Source organism: Protomyctophum parallelum (assembly GCF_964188405.1).
Source record: "Protomyctophum parallelum genome assembly, chromosome: 5".
Classification (NCBI taxonomy): domain Eukaryota; kingdom Metazoa; phylum Chordata; class Actinopteri; order Myctophiformes; family Myctophidae; genus Protomyctophum; species Protomyctophum parallelum.
Window position 1 is genome coordinate 10,898,786 of NC_139702.1, and position 22,139 is coordinate 10,920,924.

A 22,139-nucleotide genomic window follows, 5' to 3' on the forward strand; every position below is an offset into this window, starting at 1 on the left:
TAATTCACAAGGGCAGATGAAACGATGTGTAGACAGAATTGACACCATCCCATAGTGATGATAATTAGTTAGAACAAATGTGCCTAGGTTGTATATATAAGATGATTTAGAAAACAGTACAATGCGCCTTTGGATCTCATTTCAACTGGGGAGAAAATCAGTTTGAGGCACAACATGCATGTTGTTGCTGGGGCACAAATTATTATCTTTTGTGGTGCAAAAACTTAACACTTTTCAATGCTTTGCTTTTAGTACCCATGGATGTGGTCTTCCTAGACTAGACATTAGGCAGCTTGATGTACAGTACCAGTACTGTACACCGGACATGATGCTTGAATTTCACATTTTCTTGAGTCTTTGGTACGACTCTGCTGTGGATTCCTTCAAATATCAAGGCGAGACCACTGAACTGACAAAAAAAAGAAGATTGAAGTCACCCTTTTCACTGAAAGGTTGATGTCCCTATACTTCTACGGCCCATTTCTCCCCCTCGGATGTCCTCTGTCTAGAAAAGTGAAGTCTATCAAATGAGGAATGTATGAACCTTGCCCAAACTTTGTATGATCATTGCCAAAACGTTAATAGGCTAGTTGAAAAAGGTTGTCAAACTCATGTAGGCTATACTCCACAGATGGCAATGAAAGGATGCATATTCTAATTTAGAAATCAGGGACGCTAAATGGTGATAGACTTAATTCCAAAACCCTTGTTTACATAACAATATCACAAAGCTGTATATTATAAAATGTTGTGTTTTTCTACTGTTACTATGCTTGCTTTGATTAACCTTACAATAAAAAAAAATATATATATCTTAATTATTTCTATTATTACCAACACAATGGCAAGACAAACCCCAAATCAAGGTGCATCATCTGTATAGCCTGATGAATATACGGTACAAATTCTATATACTCTGATGAATTGAAAATGGCGGACCCTGATGTAAACAAGTCTTAGTGCTTTTTCTGGTTTTATCCTCGTAGCAGTTTTTGTATTGTCCTGTTTCGTTTGAATCAATCAGCCTAGCCCTGGCCTAGACAGACAGATGTAGATGCAGTAATACTTGTCAACCAGTAGGTGTCCTATGAGACCACTTCCAATTGTATGTGCTAGTATACATTATATTGCATTAACACAAGTACAAAGGTTGGTTAAAATAACGTTTTATTCATTAAAATAACATCTGGACTGCAGCTTTAAATACATGACATGCAGACAATGAATTGCTATAAGAAGGCGCAATTTAGCTCAAAATTTAACCATCAGTTACATTATGATGTCATTCAATATGTCCCATTGTCCCATTACATTTATCCATGTTCAAGGCAAATCTTTGCTGGTCTAAACAACATATTTATTTTTAATACATAATGATTTACAAGCCTGATTGTAGACTCAATAGTAATCATACAAGACTGAGGCTTATTTGAGGGAAAATAATTTATCCCTACAATTCAAGGTCCTTCAATGAATGTTTCCATAAGCAATAACAGACTCCCAATGCTCATTCAGACACCTAGTCGTAAGAGCACTGCGATCATCTTTTCCAGTGTCTTGCGTGGGTAGTTAAACAGCAGAGAAAAATATAAAACACATCAATCTGTGACATATCAAGCAAGAAAACCAAACCCGTAAAAGGTCTTGTGATGCCATCATGCTAGGCCCAGGGTTCATGTTGATTTGACGCCTATATAAATACATTTGTTTTGAAAACCAAAAATACTCTTTTTGATACAAGACCATCTTAAGGTGTCCATTTTAGACAGCTTTATATATATATATATATATACACACACACACACACACACACATGTGAATTACAAAAACATATATGAATATGTGAGTGGTTTTGTATGACTGCATCTGTACCAGAGTACCACGTTTCGTGTTATGTCCATAAAAGAAGCATGGGGAACCAATGAAAAAAACTAAAAATATTATATATCTTTCTGAAAACAATAGATTTGAACCACTTTTCATACCTAATCATATGACAGTGTCATGCAGCAAAAATAGCCAATCTACAAGCTCACAACACTTTGCAATGGCAACACAGTGTGAGCTTGAAGATTTCTTTGAAAAAAGAAGAGAAAAAAAAACATTGCCTATGACGACATGCCCAAAATAGGGACGGCAGGTAGAAAGTGGTCTTAAGGGAATACCACTAATACACTGATCCCCCTGGATCAAAATTAACACCACATTATGACAGATGCATTTGGAAAATGAAGACGACAGCTGCAGTGTAAACTAGTTTGGCAGTAGACACGGAATATTCTGCTGGATGAGACAAATATGAAGACAAGACAACAATCATACATTTTAGATAATGTACAGGTCACATTTCTTCTTCCCTCCAGGAGACATTCGGAATAATAATAATAATAATCATTCTCCACATTCTACAAAGTGTGTTTTTATCCAACACCATATTACTCCTACAGGCGACAAATCTTGATTTCAGGCCGAGGAGCCAGAGAGGATGCATTGAAATCTGAGGTCTGTTTCGATTTTAAGCACCAGTGGTTAACGTTTCCCTTTTCTTAAATTGATACAAACTGTGACAAAAATCATAATAAAACGTCACATGCCTAGGTGGTCGCTGATGACTGCACATGATGTCAGATTAGACCTTTAGGAAAATAATAAACCACAGCAAATGTACTGCATTATAACACTGAAAGGAAAGAAAACCAGGGACAGGCTTTCTTGCATTATTAACCAAGCTATGTTTTACTTCATGGCGCTGTGTCAAAATAGTAGATCTGCTACATAATCAACATGACCCTCACAGGAACATTTCTAAATTGATAAGAGAGACTCTCCAGGAAAATAAATACTCAAGTAACCCTTGAATATGACTAAATGTGTTGTAAATGAACAAACTTTTGGCTTTAGTTTAGATTGCTTTGAAGCTGGCTTAAACACAAAGACAACCAGCAAGAAAAACAACAACCTACGAATCACCGTCAACAGATTATACTTTGTTTGCCCGGCCATGTCATATGACAAAGGACGCACGACACGCCATATTGTCAGCCGACTGAAAATGCGTCCGCTTTGTCATGCGACGGGGTATACATCAGCGGTTAAGCGATGCACTGCGCGTCAACCTTAGGAGGAAGAAAACTCCTCTTGTGGTTCATCTCCGGTGGCCATTCTTCTTCTTGTTCCTCGCCGGCGTCCTGATTGGCTGCGAGGGGACACCGTTGTCCAGTGGCGTCGACGCGGCAGGGGGAGGAGGAGGAGCGGCCGCCGGCGACGTCGGGGAGAGAGCGTCCGGCTCCGCGTCGCCACTGCTGGATTTGAAGTTACCTGCCAGAGAGAACTTCATGGGGCTGGAGGAGTGGACGGGGGGAGGAGGGAGGAAAGACAAGAAGAGATCGTTTTCAGTGGGGCACTGAAAACTATTTAGAGTTGAATGTGGACAAAACAAAATAACTGGTCATTGAAACAACCCACACTGGACTTAACCCACTCCTCATTAACCCAATTTGACCTGAGATCAGATTCTAAAAATGTCTTCCTGACAGTTTTCTGAAAAAGCTATGTTTCTATGTCAGTGGTTCTTCGATTTTTCAAAAATAGCAGACCTACAAGCTTGTAGCGCGCCACTCGGTGGCGCGCTATGAGCTTGTAGATCTGCTATTTTTCGATAGCTAAATTATAACATAATGTAACCACCAAAAGGGTTCCCGTTCAAAATGGGTCAATGGTAAAACAGTAGAACAGGTTGACAGCTTCACATATCTTGGACTCACACTGGACAACAAACTTGGGTTTAATCAACACATTACATCTATCCAGTCACTCTATGTAATTCGTAAGCTAAGATCATTATCCGTTGCTCCTCATCTTCTGTTATTTCTGTACAAAAGCATTATCCAACCTGTTCTGTTGTACTGTTCCGCATGTTTCTACACCATACTGCCCATGCCTAACAGGAACAAACTTTTCAGTATTACCCGTATTGCTTCCAAGATCATCGGACTCCCTACTCCTATGAACAGTAAGGCCATTACATGGTTAGCAAGTTTCAATATCAAAAGACACTGATCATCCCCTGTATCGCTTCTTTAACCTCATGCCATCTCGACAAAGATACAGAACCTTGCCATGGAAAAAGGTGTGTTTCAGTAGCAGTTGAATGCACCCCTTGCTTACAATGGCTGTACCCCACAAAAGAGGCATCGAGACCTGTTGATGCAACTTTCAGAGCTCGGTTCTATATATACCGGTAGCTTTGGTGCACATCACTGCATTGTAGTGTGTACAGTATGTATTCTATATATGTAGTCTGTTTTCACTTGTTTGACAATTCTAGAAGAATAAATCAGTTTTAAAATGAAATAGATGTAAACAGGTGGACTTATGACACTTTCAGTGTGACAGGGCCTTAAGACTGACCTTGATAGTAAACCATGATGTAAGCAACACAGCTGCAGCTAATCAATTTAATTTAATAATGGGTATATGTTAGATGTAGGTGTGTCAACACTGTCTATGCTTGCACATTGGTACCCCCATGGCTCTGGGCTCACATAAACATGTGTTGCAATGCTTACTAGTCAGCCATGTTTTCAATCTGCTGTAGCTTTTAACCTTGTTTAGCCCATTCTGGGCGGGAACCCCTTTTGATGTTTTAAGCATTATGTTATAGTTTAGCTATTGAAAAAGAACAGATATACAAGCTCATAGCGTGGCACTGAGTGCCGCGCTACGAGCTTGTAGGTCTGCTATTTTTGAATAATCGTGAAAATGTGACGCAAATCTTTGAATATAATATTCTTTCAGAGCGAACGTTTTTAACTCAAATCTTTGCTTCTGGGAGGATCCCTGGAACTACAATATTTTCAGATGGGGGTCGGCGGCCAATTACATATAAGTTTTGGGGGTCCTTGACATGAAAACGCTTGAGAAGCACTGACATAGAAACATGGGGTTTTCAGAAAACTGTCAGAATTTAGAAGGCATTTGTAGAATATTGTCAGGTCTAAATTAAGGGATAAGTTACAAGTTATAAGTTACATTAAACTCACTGTATGCATGTGCATACCCTCTATTGTCTATTGGAACGTCACTAGGTAGGATCCATTACATGTGCGTACTGTTAACATCACAGCGTTACCTTATCGGCGTGCGGGGGCTGCTGTTGTGTCTGCGTACAGGTCGCACTCGGGGCTCAAAGGAGAAGTCTTCCTTCAAACTCTCCAGGACAGACGGTGCCACGTAGGAAAAACCCTGGCGGGAAATCAATCATCCAAACTGTCAAATCAGTTCAATAAAATATTATTATTCTTGTGTTTCATTAGATCAGTGGTTCTCAACCAGTGGTCCGGGGACCACCACTGGTCCTTGAGGGGGGTGGTCCCCAGCTAAATGACGGAGAGTTGGTAACCAAATTATAGATCTTTAACTCTTGAGGGTAAAATTAAACGGGTCCATTTGGTTGTTTTTACGCTCTCAAGAGTGACATTATTGTTAAAAACCTACATTACTTAAATAAAAAGAAGCCTACACAATTAGAGAATGTAGAATACTTGTTTTCTATCAACATTTGACTATTGACTATCTCTCCCATGGTACCACATCAATACAGCATGGAATTGTGAACAAAATCCAACGACAACAACATATTCTACGTCTTGCGTCGGAGAGGGTAAATCTCATCAAATGGTGGTCCGTGGCTCAAATGCCGAATAAATAATGGACCTTGATACTGTATGAAAAGGGTTAAAAACCACTGCATTAGTTTTGTACGAGGCATTTCTGACATTAGTAGAAAGAAGAGTAAAAAGAGAAAGAAAGCTTTTGGTAAACGTGCGTTTGAGGGGAAAGACTTACGGCGAAGGCGCGCTGTGCACTGTGGCTGAGTGTGGAGTCATCCGGACTGTCCACCGGGGTCTGTCTGGTGAACCTGGTGTCAAACTGACTCACGTCCTCGTCTGACTGCTACAGAGAGACGGACCAAGGGACACAGGGGACAGGGAGGGAGGGGATTGGGGTGGTTGAGGTCCGAGAGGGGGGTGAGGAGACAAGGAGAGAGTGAGGGCGTGAGGCAGAGACAAAAACTGAACTCCAATACCCAAAATCTCACATAACTAATGTAAGTTATGTGAAGTCCACAAAATGGTAAAACATATTTCGCCAGGTCACCAATTTCACCATAACACCACCATGCTGGAGTGACCGAGTGTGAGTGAGAAAGATTTGGAGTATTGGAATTTGGCTAAAGACAGTGCGAGAGGCTGTGTCCACTGACCACTGAGGAGTTTTCTACCGCCATGGGCCCTTAGTCTAAAAAACGCTTCCAAACCATCAACTTGAAAATATTTCAGCCCTAAGCAAGCAGATCGTGCATGAACTCACAAGCTCATACTAAAATCATGGTGGCCACAGACCCTTTTTGTCCGTGTGTGTGTGTGTGAGAACAAAACAGCATTATGTACAGATGTTCACTAACAGTGACCAAAGTGTAATGATGGCTGGTTCATTACCAACTGGGGCTTGTAAGGCGGCTCCACTCTCCTGTTAAGCAGGTCATCCCAGTTGACGTGTCTGAAGAACGGATGCTTCTGCAAAAGGAAAAAGCCTTTCAGAGACATTCTCATGGAATAAAGAAATGTTTAATCTGATGACTGCAATGTAACGATGGTGTTCAGGCATTATCATTGTAAACCTTACATTGGTGCTGTTCCACATTCACATACAGCCAACCAGTTGAAGAATCACATTCGTCGATGCTTTTAAACTTTGCTTTTATGACATTTCTGAGACCATGCATGTTTATGGAAGATGCTTCTAAACATGTATTCTATTGCATGTTTGATCACTTCAAATACGCTTTAATCTTAAAATAACTACAGAAAATAGCAAAATCTACAAGCTCACAACACGTCACGCTGCTACGTGTTGTGAGCTTGTAGATCTGCGATTTTCTCTATCCAAATGACTGAAATCAGTCATAGCGACCGAGCACTTTTTAATCCATGCGTTGTACCAGTTTGTTTGTTACCTGGATATCAGCGCAGTCAGCTTTGCTGGAGCCCAGTCTCTGTGCTGCACTCTTCTTCAACAGCTGAAAGAGGAAGGGGGGCAGAACCAAGACATTACATTACATTACTTGAAATGTTAACTAAATACAACACCAGGGTGTTACAAGAAAGAAAACTAACTGAAATGGAATTGTGTTTACAAAATGAACTAACTAAAATCATAGAGAAAATGTCCTTAGTTAATTAGAAGATCTACAAGATTCCAGATTTTGATTATTTGCTACAATTTATAATTTTAGTGATTCAGTTTGCTTTTTTTTGCTGTCTTTTGCCTTTTTTTGGTCTATTCGCGGCCGCCTACTAAAATTCATACTGTTGGTCATGATTGTGTGGGATGCAATCATGGGAAACACTGGTGTGTGTGTGTGTGTTTGTTCGTGCGTTACAACACCTTCTTGATCATGTCCCTGGCATCGACAGTCAGATACGGAGGCAGGTTGAGTTTACATTTGAGAATCTTATCGATGGTCTTCTTTCTGTTCTCAGCTGTGAAGGGAGGCTTGTGGAGAGACAGCGGGAGAAGAGGACAGAAGGAACGACATGTGAAACATGCATGCACAATTTCTATATGTCAAATTAGTATGTGACCCTAGAATGAGTAACATGAGTTAACTTGTACATTTGTGATACCACTTAACCCGTATATAGTACTTCATCATATGGTGTGTAGAGCAAACATAGCTGATCTCTGATATTTTTTTTACACAATTATTTGAATTGCCCCAAATAGCAGTAGCACCGCCAGCTTGAAAGCAGTTAATTAAGACAGATTCACTTTTTTTTCTTTACAAAACATCTAAGCAGCTCTGTTTAACCTCCTGAAATATAATACTTTCTGAAATGTTCCTAGGCCCAGCAGTCATAGAAACATCAAACATGCAGAACCTACATCATCACTGTCTCGTCTTTAGACCCCGACCCCCCTCCCCCTCTATGTCTCACCGATCCAGTCATCATATAATACATCAGGGCCGCCCCCCCCCCTCTATGTATCTCTCTGTCTCACCGATCCAGTCATCATATCATACATCAGGGCTCCCAGGCTCCACCAGTCCACTGATCGGTTATGTCCCGACCTAGTCAGGATCTCTGGAGCCCTGAGAGAGAGAAAAGAGAATGAGGATGAGAGGGTAAGAATGGGGGTGAAGTGATGGAGAAGTGCATGCGTGCGTTATCACTTACATGTACTCTATGGTGCCACAGAAGGTGTGTGTGACTGCTCCATCATGAATGGATTCTTTACACAGACCAAAGTCTGTCAGCTTGATGTGTCCTTTCAATACAAAACAAAACAAATTGAATACAAATGTGTCAAATATACACCCGTTGAAGAGAAGGTTGTTTTCCTCAAGAAGGTCAAGAAAAGACCATTTAGGCTACGAGTCATTTTCAACGTAGGCCAGCACCTTCAAGCTACACATTGAAGCAGACACTTATCGCTGCGTGACGGGGCTACAAAACAAAAATAATACTTTGAGTTACAGATGTGCCGTTTGAGAACTTCACATGTCCTGCCATTGGCAATTCAGTATAGATTGTCAGTGTGTTGTCAGAACATGGCAGTGAGAAAGGGGAGCAGGGCATTTGCCAAGGTGTTATTATGTTCTATTCAGATTCCCTGAATAGATAAGAGTTCCTCTGCTGGACACTTAAAAGTAGAATTAGCAACACGCACACATTAGGGCTTTCACTTCTAGTGATTTTTACTAGCCTAGTTTGCTAGTCGACTAGTTGTTTAACTACCTATTATTTAAAAAAGAAATACAAACTGTGTACATTGGTGACTATAATCTAGCATTCTAGCTGATCTTATCAACTAGTACCAATGAGGTCAACTAGTAGTGGATTTACTAGTCGAATAGTCGACTAGTTGCTTAAAGCCCTAGCTCTCGTGCACACACACACACACACGCACACGCACACGCACACGCACACACACACACACACACACACAGCGGCTTACCCTGGTGGTTGAGCATGATGTTTTCAGGTTTGAGGTCTCTGTAGATGATACCGTTGGAATGGAGGTGACCTAGAGCTAATGTGATCTCTCCTAAATAGAAACTAGACAAACACACACACACACACAAACATGTCAATACAAACGTAACAAAACTGTCTGAACGGGACTATTAGATTGAGATCGGTTACGTGACAGAATAAATCAAAGAAATGCAAATTAAAAAGGTATCTGAAATGAACAGATGGTAACTCAAGGGTTTATAAACGGCTCGTTACCCACAGCGCTCTGACTGGAGAGTTGTCCTCATAAAATATATTTTATACGTTTATTTTATTTCTCCATATTATAATTTTTACATTTATCCATGCAGACTCCGTCAATGTCAACACTTTCATCCATTGAAAATGGAAAAGGGGGAAATATAAAACCATCCAATACATGTCATGGGCAAAGGTCAAATATGTGAAGAATGAAGAGAAGGCTGTCATCAGATGACATGGTTCTAAATTCTAAATGACACATTATGCTGACCTTTAGCATCTGCAAACCTCTGACTTTCAGGACCAGAATGCGTTATTGAGCTCTGCAGTGTTGTTAGCTAAGCTGTCACCTAATACGTCCACGTCGTAGGTGGTGCGCTTCTTTCCCCTCCTGGCTTTGCCCTGGGTTGGCTCCCATACAAGTTCTGGGTGCCTGACTCAGTCTTTGTCTGTGACCCGTGGTAGGTCCCCATAGAGGTCCACATTTCTGATGCGGTCCGTCCATGGACACCTAGTGCCATTCATAACATTCTTGTATAGACTCCAACCAGGGCTCTTTCCTGTTGTACTGTGATGTCTCAGCCCCATACAGCAGTACTGACTCCACAGTAGCTATGAACAGCCGCCTCTTAATATTTACACACTAATAACTGTGTACATAATGTACATAAGATTTTCCAATGCTAACTACAGCAGTATTCTGCTTACTTTCCAATGTGTAAACAATCCAAGTTATCAAAACTCAATAACATATACTGTAGATAACAGGGTAATTCAAGGTGAACGTTTTCTAGAATTGTAACTACCATACTTAACTGGATGATGAAGTTAGTAAATGTCCAAGGCTAGTAAATGTCCTGCTTTTACAGTATGTAATGAAACAGTGATTTAGTATCTCAAGGGGAGTGTCCAGAGCAGGCTTACCAGGCTGTGTCCTCCATGAAGATACCTTCCTTCTCCAACTGCATGAACAACTCCCCTCCTGACAAACATAATAAATTGATTAGTAACAGCAGCATTTTGTCACTTTCTACCTACAGGGTAGGCACTGTAGTTTCGGAGGAGATGTAAGAAATGTATGCACAACAAAGTCTATTCAAGAGAAGTAGAAGTCTCTTACAATCTTGGAAAATAACGTAACCACATGAATCTTAGTGTCCCTGTGGGGTGAAGATTTGAGGAAAAATAACAGATCTATAAGCTCATGTGTTGCAATGGGGACACGTTGTGATCGTAGATCAGCTATATTCTGCAAAAGATATTTGTAGCAGAATGAGGGTTTAAATGGTTTATTCCACAACAAACAAGACAAGACTCCCATCTCTTTGAATGGGGACATCTATATCTAAAAGCTCTTACATTATATTATATATGCATTTCATGACGTATTTAGATAGGAGAGTGTATAGTGACAGGAAACCTAGGGCATAGAGAGGATATGCAAAACTATGGTCCTTATGACCCACAAGAACCATGTCCTTGCATCTTTAGGAATGCTGGCGAATTGTATATGAAATGGAGTATTAAAATGCATGCTTGTTCGTAATGTATGTGTAATGTATGTATGTATAGTATTAACCACATTCAATAAAAGGCTATAATTAGATTATGATTAGCGAGATGATCAAGTCAGTTCAGTTGGCCAGTTTTGCTGACAGCATTGTCTTATATCTCAATTGTTGCTATTCGTCATACGGCTAAGTATATAGGGCTTAAGTCGTTAAGTGATATTGCTCTGTCTCCTTTTGTTTTTTTACTGTCCATGGAGTGACACATGAATGATGTCACTGAAATCCACACGACGACCATTTAAACTTAATTACACACAAGATTCACACAAAAACAACAATGCGGTTCCTTGAAGTGGTCCATCATTGGGTGCAGTGTTTATGCCGATTCCAGAGCGCGGCCTCCGTTTTCATCCACCCTGCCTGTCTGTCTTACCTATCAGACACTCCAAAATGAGGTATAGCTTTCCGCCCGTCTGGAATGCGTACAGCAGGTCCACAATGAACGGATGCCTCACCGTCTCCAGAATCTCCCGTTCCGCACGCGTATGGGCTGTATCCTTGGCGTTACGCACAATCTTGGCCTGCAGGAGGGCAGATGGAAGAGATGGAGGGAGGGAGGCAGGTGAGGTGGGACAGAGAGGAAGAGATGCATGGGTGGTTAGATGTAACCTGACTTTGCCAGATGGGGGCGGTATTGGGTAACCATGTTCCCCAATACAGCATCCATCTGGAATCTCTCAGGGAGTTCAGCTAACACCGAACAGCTCCATGGTCTAACCAATCAGCGTGAGCTAAGGGCGGGATATGTGCGAAACCGGATGTGAAGCTATATAGACACGTCAATATGATTGGTTGTGTTTGCACGCCCACACGGTGATAGACAGACGGTCCCATCCAATCATCTACCAAGTATCTTGAAAAAAAGGAACAGCCCCGTCATCGAATTTGCTTCCGCGATCCCAGATCCCAATAAGCTGTGAAACAATTTTGTGTAGCAAGCTTCTTGGATCTGGCAGCGTCAGGTTAGGTTAGATGAGAAAACAGGGGATAAATGGAGGTGTTGGATTCACAGGGGTTAAGGTAAAACGTTAATATAGATAGCTAAAACTAATGACAATGAAACCTACTGTAGATGGGAAAAGAAAAACATTTTAATTGAACTGAAAGATTCAAATAAAATAAAAACCTGATAATCTGTTGTGTGATTACCCTAACTAGATTAAACGAAAGAAAATGTCCTTAGTTTTTGTCAATATTTCATGCGGTACATAGCCTAGTATTTTGGTGGATATGAAATTAATCGTGTAATTTTTTTTTTGCTTTGCCTGTTTTAACAGGTTTTTAATGATATGATGTTTCATTGAGGTTTTTTTTCTGTCCTTTTAAAATAGCCAAGGTTACAAATAAACTAAAACAACCTAAGACTAACACAAAAGTACATACAAAAAGAAGATGCTACACAGTCAGATCCATCGTGTAAAATTAACCAGAGCGTGTACAAAATGGGAACAAATGGTCCTTTTAGTTCCATTTGTACATTCTCTAAGTTAAATGAACACTGCAGATGTTACTGTATACTGTAGTGTGGGTAAGAGAACTAATCATTTTAAAGCCGTCTGTGGTGGTTCTGAAGGAGCAACCTGGAGGCAGTGTATGTGTGTGATGTACCTTCTTGAGCACTTTCATGGCAAATATTTTGCCCGTTTGGGCGCCCTGAACCTTTCGCACCTGGAACACCTGCAGGAACAAACCCAATCAAGGTTTTATGTTAAATTGCCTTGACATTATTGTAACAATGATGGCAGCGGTGTCAGTAAGAGAGCCTCATAGATCACAGTATAAACTTTCCAAGAGGTAATGTTGGCTACCAACGAATCAACGATACAAGGTTGGTGAAGCTAAACATTTTAACCACTTGAACCCCAGCCTGCCCATTCTGGGGGGAAACATTCCCCCCAAAAATAGCAGATACATGCTCACAACGGTCCAAGTACAGTTGTAATTTATTCAAGTCCATTGTATAGGGTTCATGTGGTTAAATATTCTCATAATGAATGCCAGCTTAAAATGTGTAAATACATGCAACCACACGCTCATGCAGCCGTACGTGCACACGCACGCACGCACATGCACACACGCACGTGCACACACACCCTACCTTTCCATATCCCCCTGTCCCCAGCACTCTGAGAAGCTCGAAGCAGTCAGGTCCCACTCTCTCACTGTCTCTGTTCACAATATCACTGGTCAACTCCACCTCTTCCGTCTGAACACTGCACGGAGGATGAGATGATCAGAGAAAACCATAACAAAACCACAACGTGTGAAGTAAATGGTATAATACAGTAATCTAATCTTCTAAATGTCACTTACATTTCCGTCTCTGTCTCAGTAAAGTCACAGATGTCATCCTACAGATTAGGGCAGGAGAAATTAACCAATGTTAAAACAGGTTTGCATCGCACCTTTTCACTCAAAAAGGTGTGGTAGCAGTTCTTCTAGGAGTCAAAAAGCCTGGGGTCAAACGGTCTACATTCCAATATAACATGGTAAAATGTGTGACTCTACTGGCTAGTAGACTGATACTGTTGAATTGGAAGAAAGCACAGGTTCCGACTCACACTACACGTATGAAAGAAAAATAGTTATGCACTATTTGCAATTGGTAAAGATAAAGTTTGAATTGAGAGGGAGTGAAGACAGACTTGGAAACCCTTCATTGACTATTTCAATACGTGCACGGTAACCCCTCCTACACAATAGATAACATAATCAAAAATTTGAAAAATAAATAAATAAAAAGGAACTGAGTGTTTTTTCTTATTTTTTTTTAAATGTAAAGTAGTTTAGTTAATATACCCCTCTAAGAGTGCACAACAACTTGTTGGGAGAGTTTGAGAGCAAGAGTGTCTGTCCTGTTGTCTTTGTTTTGTTTGTCTGTTACCATCTGTCACTGTTTAATTGTTTTTTCTTTCCTTGTTTATCGCATTTATAAATTTTTTTATTTGTATTGTATCTGGAACATTTACATTGCCTGTCAATATTATTTATTCGTTTTATATTACTTACTCATTTATCCGTCAATTATATTCTGAAGTATTAAAAAAAAGGGGGAAAAAAAAGGGGTTTCACACCTTTTCTGGGGTGAGTGATGCAACTCATGAATGATCTGTGTATCAGGCTCTTTCTGAGGTGAGTGAGGCGACTCATGAATACTCTTTGTATCAGGCTCCATAGCTCAGGGGTTAGAGCACTGGTCTTGTAAACCAGGGGTCGTGAGTTCAAATCTCACTGGGGCCTAACTTTATTTGCTGCCAAAACTGACTGCGATGAGCCTTCAGAGAATCGAAGAGTCCTTGATTTTTACGTGTTGAACTGTCCCTGGTCTATCTTGGTCCCCTTCTCGTCTACACCATGTCTATTTGCCAAAAAATAGCCAATCTACACGTCTTACACGTACGTGTCGTACATCAGTAAATGTTTTCCCCGTAATAAGGATACTAGGGTTCATGTTGTTAAACTGATTTTCCCCAGCGGGACACAAAAAGGTATCCACCTAGAACTGCTCCTCAGGTGATGTAAAGCTGCATTATGAATCTTGACCATCGGGTGAAAATGTCTAGGTGAGAAATGACATGACCTTTGACACGATCTAAATGTCTCAATAAAAGAGCAGGGAGGCAAACCCCAATTGTATAAGTTGTATTAACATACTCGACCATACATATTTGACAAAATTATATTTTATTCAATAAAAAAGGATGGTTTAAATGCATATAATGGATTTTATGTACATAGGAAAATACCTTTACACTTTCACTAGGGTTAGATTAGTTAAGAAAAGGTACCACATTTTTCCTTCCAAATACAGTCTATTTGCAATTTTTGGGAAGCATACTGTGTAGAGATTGCTTGAATCTGCTTTAGTTTCCACAGCACATAGTAGTAAAAATATAAAGGCCTCACTTCCTTTCCTTTATCTCAACACATGCATGCTTCCCAGTCCCAGCCAGGCATGCATGAGAGATGGGCTGGAACGTCTTTGTCAAAAGGAACTAGACGAGAGAGAGCTCAGAAGTGGGCTACGAACAATGCCATGGACACTGGCAAAGGCCACTTTAAAGCTTTAACGTACACACATATTTAGTTAACAATTAGTTAACAATAACCTAGGAGTAAGACCCTTGTGCGCACACACTGCACAGCGTCTTCAAGCAAGACCTAGAGTCAAACTGTCCTCTGCTATAATTCCTTTACACACACACACACACACACACACACACACACACACACACACACACACACACACACACACACACACACACACACACACACACACACACACACACACACACACACACACACGTGTGTACATATTGTTAAACATTATACATATTGTTCCTTCCCTAATTTCTCTCATGTACAACTAGTTAGTACATGTAGCAGCTGCACAGTGATGTGGTTGATACAAACCTCTGTATCACTGATATCTTCAGTCTCCAAGTCGATGTCGAACACTCCTGCCATCCTGAAACACAGTCAACTTAATGTCAGCTTTCATTTTTCCCAAGCAGAGACGCAAAGAAGCATTGTCGTCGGTGTGACCGAGCCCTAAGTATAGGGCTGCTGGTCTGGGATAATGCCGAGAGAGTACCGTCAGGGATGGATATGGGTCTCTTGAGGCGAGCTGTCCTTAGGTCGGTGTATCGATCTTGGTTCTTAAATCCATCTATGCTCGCGTAGGCACCTATATTTATAGTGTTATGATGTTGTGTTATACCGCGGTTATGATGTTTTCGCTTTTCAGTGCAGTTTGTCCATCACATCGAAGAACCCATTTTGGGTTGGAACTCCTTTTGGTGTTAGCATTGTGTTATGCTTTAGCTATTGAAAAATAGCAGATCTACAAGCTCATAGCGGGCCACCGAGTGGCGCGCTACGAGCTTGTAGGTCTGCTATTTTTGAAAAATCGAAGAACGACTGACATAGGAACATAGCTTTTTCAGAAAACTGTCAGGATGTAGAAGACATTCTTAGAATCTGATCTCAGGTCAAAATGGGTTAAATCCTTCTCCATCCATTAGTATATTTTACATATAAAGCCCACAGTATGTTTTACATGAATGTAATCATATGCCCCTTATTGCCAGGAATCACCACATTACTAAGCTACAAAGTATCTCAATGGAAGTAATGGAACTATACATTCACCAAGTAGTGCAACTGCATGGCTACTTATTTTTAAAGAGATTTTAGTGTAGCTCAATAGTCAATACTAATATTTTTTTAATGAAGGGTACCGGTATCTATAGCTAGTTAGTTATAGGCAAATTTTATAGTAGCTTGAAGCTTAATGGCCAACAGCACTGCAAATGAAATGAATACAGTCTGAGAATATACAGTCACATGCCGTTCTCATGGTGATAAATAAAGAATGCCATCACATGAACATTACTATACATTATAAGATTATTGGCTTTCTAGTTTATTAATAAATAAACAAGCAGATGAAAAGTGCAAACAGATGTTATCAGAGCACTGCCCATGGACTTTAAACGAACTTGACATGTCAGATTAAATAACCTGACTCGTTGTCAGAACACAGCTGCCTAAGATTTTAGACTATGTATTTTATACATCTACGAGAGTCTAAATCTTAGGCTAAGGCAAGCGGCATCCCTTTCAGACAATGACATGACAAGACTAGCTGTCAACCAGTGGTGTAAGTAACTAAGTACATTTACTTAAGTACCGTGCTACTAAAGTACAATCTTGAGGTACTTTTACTTTACTGGAGTATTTCCAATTTCCAGTACTTTTTACTTTTACTCCACTACATCTCAGAGGCAAATTTTGTACTTTTACTCCACTACATTTATTTTAAAAGTTTAGTTATTAGTTACTTAGTAGCCTAGATTTTGAATAATATTACAGAACATACAGTAACCATGACTTCAGCCCTATACATTTCGGGCATTTGAAAATCTGATCTGCTATTTTCAAAAGATGTTGTTTACATTCATTTACATTTGAAAACTTGAACTGGGACATTCTGCATAATGAGTACTTTTACTTGTAAAAAGAAAAGAAGTAAATTAATTAATGTGAGTATTTTTTCCACCACAGATTACACCCGATGCTAAACGTGTACCGTGTACGCGTTAGCATAACCCGGTGTCACGTGTCCCAAACAAAAACAACGTGGGAATTATTCTTTTACATTTTACACCTACAACTAATCACTCGCTGACATGCCAGTATGTCAATATATGTTTTCATGTTAACGGTCTCATCTTTTCCGCTCAGAAACGTTGAAATAAGCACATCAACTCATTCACTCTCACACTGGTTTGACAGCTAGCAGGCTAATGCTAATGCTAACTGTTATTATCCTTGTAATTCATACATTTCTGTACTGATCGATCACAGCCTCGCGACGTCCGATCAGCAATGGTGATCATTGATCATGAATACTTACATCTACATTAAAGGTAATGCCGTTGTTCTCCTTAACATTTTAGCTGGAAATACGTACTCCACAGAGTCCACAGCATAGGAATGAGATTGAGATGTGTATCAGTCAGTGCCACACACACACAGTCACACATACATACACAGTTACACACAGCTTGCCTTGTTGTTGGAACTTTAACCTTTAACGTCATCACTTAAGTTGCATGTGTTGTCAAGTGAGGTCCGGGGACCCTCACACAGGCGGTCCCCAGCAACAAGGTACAAGGGTAGTAACTAGTAATTGATTGAATATTCACAAAGAAAAGAAAAATACTAATTATTCTAATTATTAATCTGTCTTTCTTATACAATTATAAAATACAAATGAATTCATTTAATGCATAATCATTTGAAATAATTAGTAATTATTTATTTGGGACAATATTAAAACCGATTTAATAGTTATGGCACTAGTTATGGCACTTCAGCCTACAAACACCATAGAAGACTAACAATCACTTCTATGATTCTAACAGCACATTCAAAACTCTAGGGCTCCATTTTCATCACAGCTAAACCCCTTATCCCTAAACTAACCTTTTTTACTATTATTTTGAAATAGTTAAAATGGCCAGTCTACAAGCTCACAACGTGTCAATGTAGATTGGCTATTCAAAAATGTTTTTCAAAATAGTAAAAAAAAAAGGCAAAGACGTTTAGGGATAAGGGGTTTTAGCGGTGACGAAAATGGAGCCCTAGGGCAGCAGGCTCCATCTTGTGCCACCCCTTATCCCTAAACGTATTTGCCAATCTACATGGACATGTTGTGAGCTTGTAGATCAGCTATTTGAACTATTTTAAAATGTTTTAAAATAGTAAAAAAAAAAATAGCAAATAAGTTTAGGGATAAGAGGTAAGGGGTGGCGCAAGATATAGCAGTGTCACTATAATGACAGTCCACAATGATACGATAGTAATTTCATTATATTTTTCAACTAGTATCAACATTTCCCAGTTTTCTTTAGCTGATAACTGGGAAATGTGTTCCTTCACATAATGCAACAAATGAATGTATGTCAAAACAGTGCACGTACCTGTCCACCACCACAACAGAATGTGTAAGATGATGAAGGTATATGACTTCACAGGAAACAGTGGTTTGACAGTAAATAGAACTGTCCAGCACATTGTATCACAATACAACTACCAGACTAGGCTACACACTACTCTGCAACGTAGAGGGACAAAGAAAAGAAGTGAGGAGAGGACATGACACATGTCAGTGAAACAAAGAGCTAGAACCTGCCTCACTCAAAGACCATATTTAGAATTTGGTTGTAGTTTTGTGGTATTTTGGTCATGTAGCCTACTGTACATGATATCGGCAAACATCATAACAAGATACGTATCATTTCATGACTCCTGTGAACTCAGATTATCTGAAATGTTTACTTTAAGGTAACCTACATACAGTAGTCCTGATCAGTGTTGGGCAATATTACTCAGGAGCGTATGTTACTTATTAGTTATTACATATTACTCCTTAAAAAAGTTATAATATAATATTATATTACTTATTACTTGGAATCAGCACAATCTGTTTTGCCAGCTTCTTTTAGAAATGAATAATAAGAGTCACCAATCAGCCAAAAAGGCTAAAAAATAATGCAGCAATCTCTCTTGATCTTTTAAATGTGCTAATTCTTCTTTTATTTTATTTTCAGAATCTTTATTGTGATTTCAATAATATAAATCTTCAGAGATCTCAGGGCAGGACTATGCTGTTGCGCAGAACATGCCCCTCCAAGACAAAAATATTTTCTCTCCTTCAAGTCCCAATTTAGTAAATCTAATTCCCAATTATCCAGCCTCTCTACGAGTACTCCATCTCTGCTAGCCCCCACAATAAGTCATTTGGAGGGTGAAGATAGTAATGGTATAATGTTACTGTTTTGGCAGAGTAATACCTTACACTACTTGTTACTGGGTAAAATATTAATTGTACAGTAATATATTACAAGTAACTTGTTACTGCTTATTGCCTACACTAGTCCTGTCACTTCATCCTCACACATTTTAACCACATCGGGTGGTCTATCTAGATTCTAGACTCTCGCCTGTAGAATCATGGCACTAGCTCTTCAACATGCAGGCTTGAACCAATAACTAAACATAATTCTTCTAGAATTCAAAGTTGTTTTAAGACTTCAGTTCATTTTTAACCAAGTTGCATTGCAAATAAAAAATGTCAGTGCCCCTGGAACAAAACTCTGTCTTTAATCTGTGTCCACTAACATAGGCATCAGATGCTGTAGTTCAGACTGGAATTGTAGGCTATACTGTCAACAAGTTATTGAGGTCAACTGGTCCATTGGAGGAAACAGAACCAGCTGCATTCTATGTCGATATTTCAGTGGAATTTCCCACCTTATCAAACCATGATGTCTTTGCCAGGACATAGTGTGATACTGCTGCTGATGGCCGCTGTGACAGAAGCACTGGTCTGGGTACCTACTTGGGTAACCTGTTCTGGCCAAATTTATTGAATACTTTATCATTCAAATAATTTAAACAGCACAAACAATTCCCCACGGGGCAGCCTTTAAGCACACTGATTTAACAGCTTTATTGAAAGACAACTGTTTAGCATGTGTTCTGAGTTTGAATACCCCCCAGTCACATTTATTCCCCCTGCCCTCGCAGTGTTCAAGGATGACTGCCTACTAGAATGCTATTCCAAAGAGTACCTTGGGAATAGGGATGACATATTTGGGGAGACATTCATTTTATTTTTTTATTTTTTTATTATTTAATAATACTGTAATTGATCTACTATAAATGTACATACCGTATGTTGATATGATAGCACACCTCTAACCTCTGTACAGTCAAATCAGTCACCTTAATTACATAAACAACGGTTTAGGACAAATAGGAGGGGAACTAAGATAGAACCTCCACTTGCCTCTTGCGTCATGTGGTGCAGTCACATGTGGTTATCTCCAATAAATTCACACACAGATCAGCATAAATATTGGTCATACCACAGCAGTATTAGTCTAAGGGCCAGACATAACAATAGATAATGAGAGCCTTTCTAATTGTACCGGTGTTTCTATTTTGCTGTGTCAGAAACAGTAGAGGAGTTCAGAACGTGGCAAAGAAGAATGAATTGAGTGAAGTGAACATAGCAGAGACAGACAGGAACTGTCAGCCTGATATGTGTGAACTGCTGATGAAGATTGGAGCCATGGAAGCCAGGCTGAAGATTACAGAGCAGCAGGTGGCCATTCTACAGACAGAGAATGAAGGTAAAGTCAAGTGAAGAAGAACATGCGATATCTACTTAACAATTATACAATTATAAAATGTTTTCTGTCTACAGTGCTAACAGAAGAACTGGACAACACAGTGTCAGAGCTAACGGACGTTGCCACCAGGCTGGGCTCCAGTGAGAATCAGCTGCAACAACTGCTGGAGACATCAGGTAGAATATTGTTTTATGAATATAACGAAGACTGTATGGTAGTGTGATAAGGCTGGCTGATGGCTCAAGCCAAGGCTCCAACAAGTAGTCAAGTGACATGTTTTGTCTTTCAGACTAATATAGAAACTACAACCTTTGTCTCCCTGCTACTATTTGGCATGCTTTATGCATGCTAAATTGTAGAGACTGTTGTTGCGTCAATAACAAAAAAGGTGGTGTTTTTTCCCCCCCTAATGGAGTTATCTCAAATTACAGATCACATTTGATTCTTTGTAGGCTACAGTAATTTGAATCAGTTGCTTAAAAACTGTCAAAAAGTCCTAACATTGAAACTGTCACTGCAATGTCATCTATCATGTTTTTTTATGTGTCCTAGACAAGTCTAAAGTGGCATTCTCAGCTGGACTTGGACAATATGGAAACACTGGCCCCTTCAACACAAACACCATCTTGAAATACAGAAAGGTTTTCACCAACCTTGGCAACGCTTACAGTCCAAACACAGGTATGATCTATGTACAACTGAGCTTTTAATATACAGATGCGAGGACAAAATAATATATCATAAATCCTCCTAGCTCTGGTCCATAGCCCTAATGCCCTTTGCTGCCGTTGCATTAAGGCTCTGCCACTCTTTGTTCTAGCCCTCGCATGAAATGCAGACTAGCCTCTCCTCTGTAGTGGAAATATAAAAAATGTTTTACCTACTCACCAATACAAAGACGGCTTGTGTAATTAGAAAACCTACTTTCCTTAGTGGATGTATATAAAATGTACTTCCACCGGAAAATAAATACTGAATTGGTGAGTAGGTAAAACATTCTTTATATTTACGGTACAGTCGAGAGGCTGGTCTTCATTTATGCAAGCGTAGGAAGAGAACAGTTCCATAGCTCTAATGAAGGCATTAGAGCTATATGGACCAGAGCTAAAATCCTCCTCCTTTATACAGGTATCTTCACAGCACGTGTACAAGGAATGTATCACTTCAATTTCTACCACCATCATAGTTCAAGGGACTATGGAAATATGGCCTATGCATCCCTCTACAAGAACACACAACAACTTGTAACCGCAGCTGGCCATAATGAAGATGGTTCTTTCAATTCTGGTAATGGTATCACGGTGCAGTTAGAGGAAGGAGATGAGGTCTATGTGAAATTATGGCAAGATGCATGGTTATTTGACAATAATTCTAATTTCAGTAACTTCAATGGCATTCTGTTGTTCACTCTGTGATAGTATAGCCTACAGATTGTCTCAGAAACGCAGTGGTCCTATATGAAGATGTTAACTTTCAGCCAAGTGTTCCTATTTTGGGCAAACATTTGAAAACAACAACAGTTGAAAAGCTGAGAAGCTTTTCAACAAAAGCTTGTAAATCAGCTATTTCCACAATGCGCAAAA

General features: G+C 39.7%; 1 protein-coding gene across 2 annotated transcripts; it reads right to left on the minus strand.

Moving 5' to 3' along the window:
• Positions 1-1,170: 1,170 nt before the first annotated feature.
• LOC310858606 (ribosomal protein S6 kinase beta-2-like) lies at positions 1,171-17,407 on the minus strand. Of its 2 annotated transcripts, none has more exons than XM_083764789.1 (16): positions 17,271-17,407; positions 15,266-15,320; positions 13,166-13,203; positions 12,951-13,065; positions 12,461-12,529; positions 11,226-11,373; positions 10,206-10,263; positions 9,022-9,122; positions 8,241-8,331; positions 8,065-8,155; positions 7,450-7,557; positions 7,019-7,081; positions 6,501-6,578; positions 5,848-5,955; positions 5,132-5,244; positions 1,171-3,410 (listed from the first exon to the last, which is right to left on the minus strand). In XM_083764789.1, coding segments are annotated over exons 1-16 (1,503 nt in total). In that variant the 5' UTR covers positions 17,273-17,407; the 3' UTR covers positions 1,171-3,145. The 2 variants fall into 2 exon arrangements, with proteins under 2 accessions (XP_083620915.1, XP_083620916.1); XM_083764790.1 differs by having other exon boundaries at positions 1,172-3,341.
• Positions 17,408-22,139: the final 4,732 nt, after the last annotated feature.

Coding starts and splice junctions, on each gene's coding strand:
- LOC310858606 (XM_083764789.1), bottom strand. Junction 13,204..15,265: donor AAGATATCAGTGATACAGAG/GTTTGTATCAAC, acceptor CCTAATCTGTAG/GATGACATCTGTGACTTTAC. Junction 11,374..12,460: donor CCATGAAAGTGCTCAAGAAG/GTACATCACACA, acceptor GCCCTCCTGCAG/GCCAAGATTGTGCGTAACGC.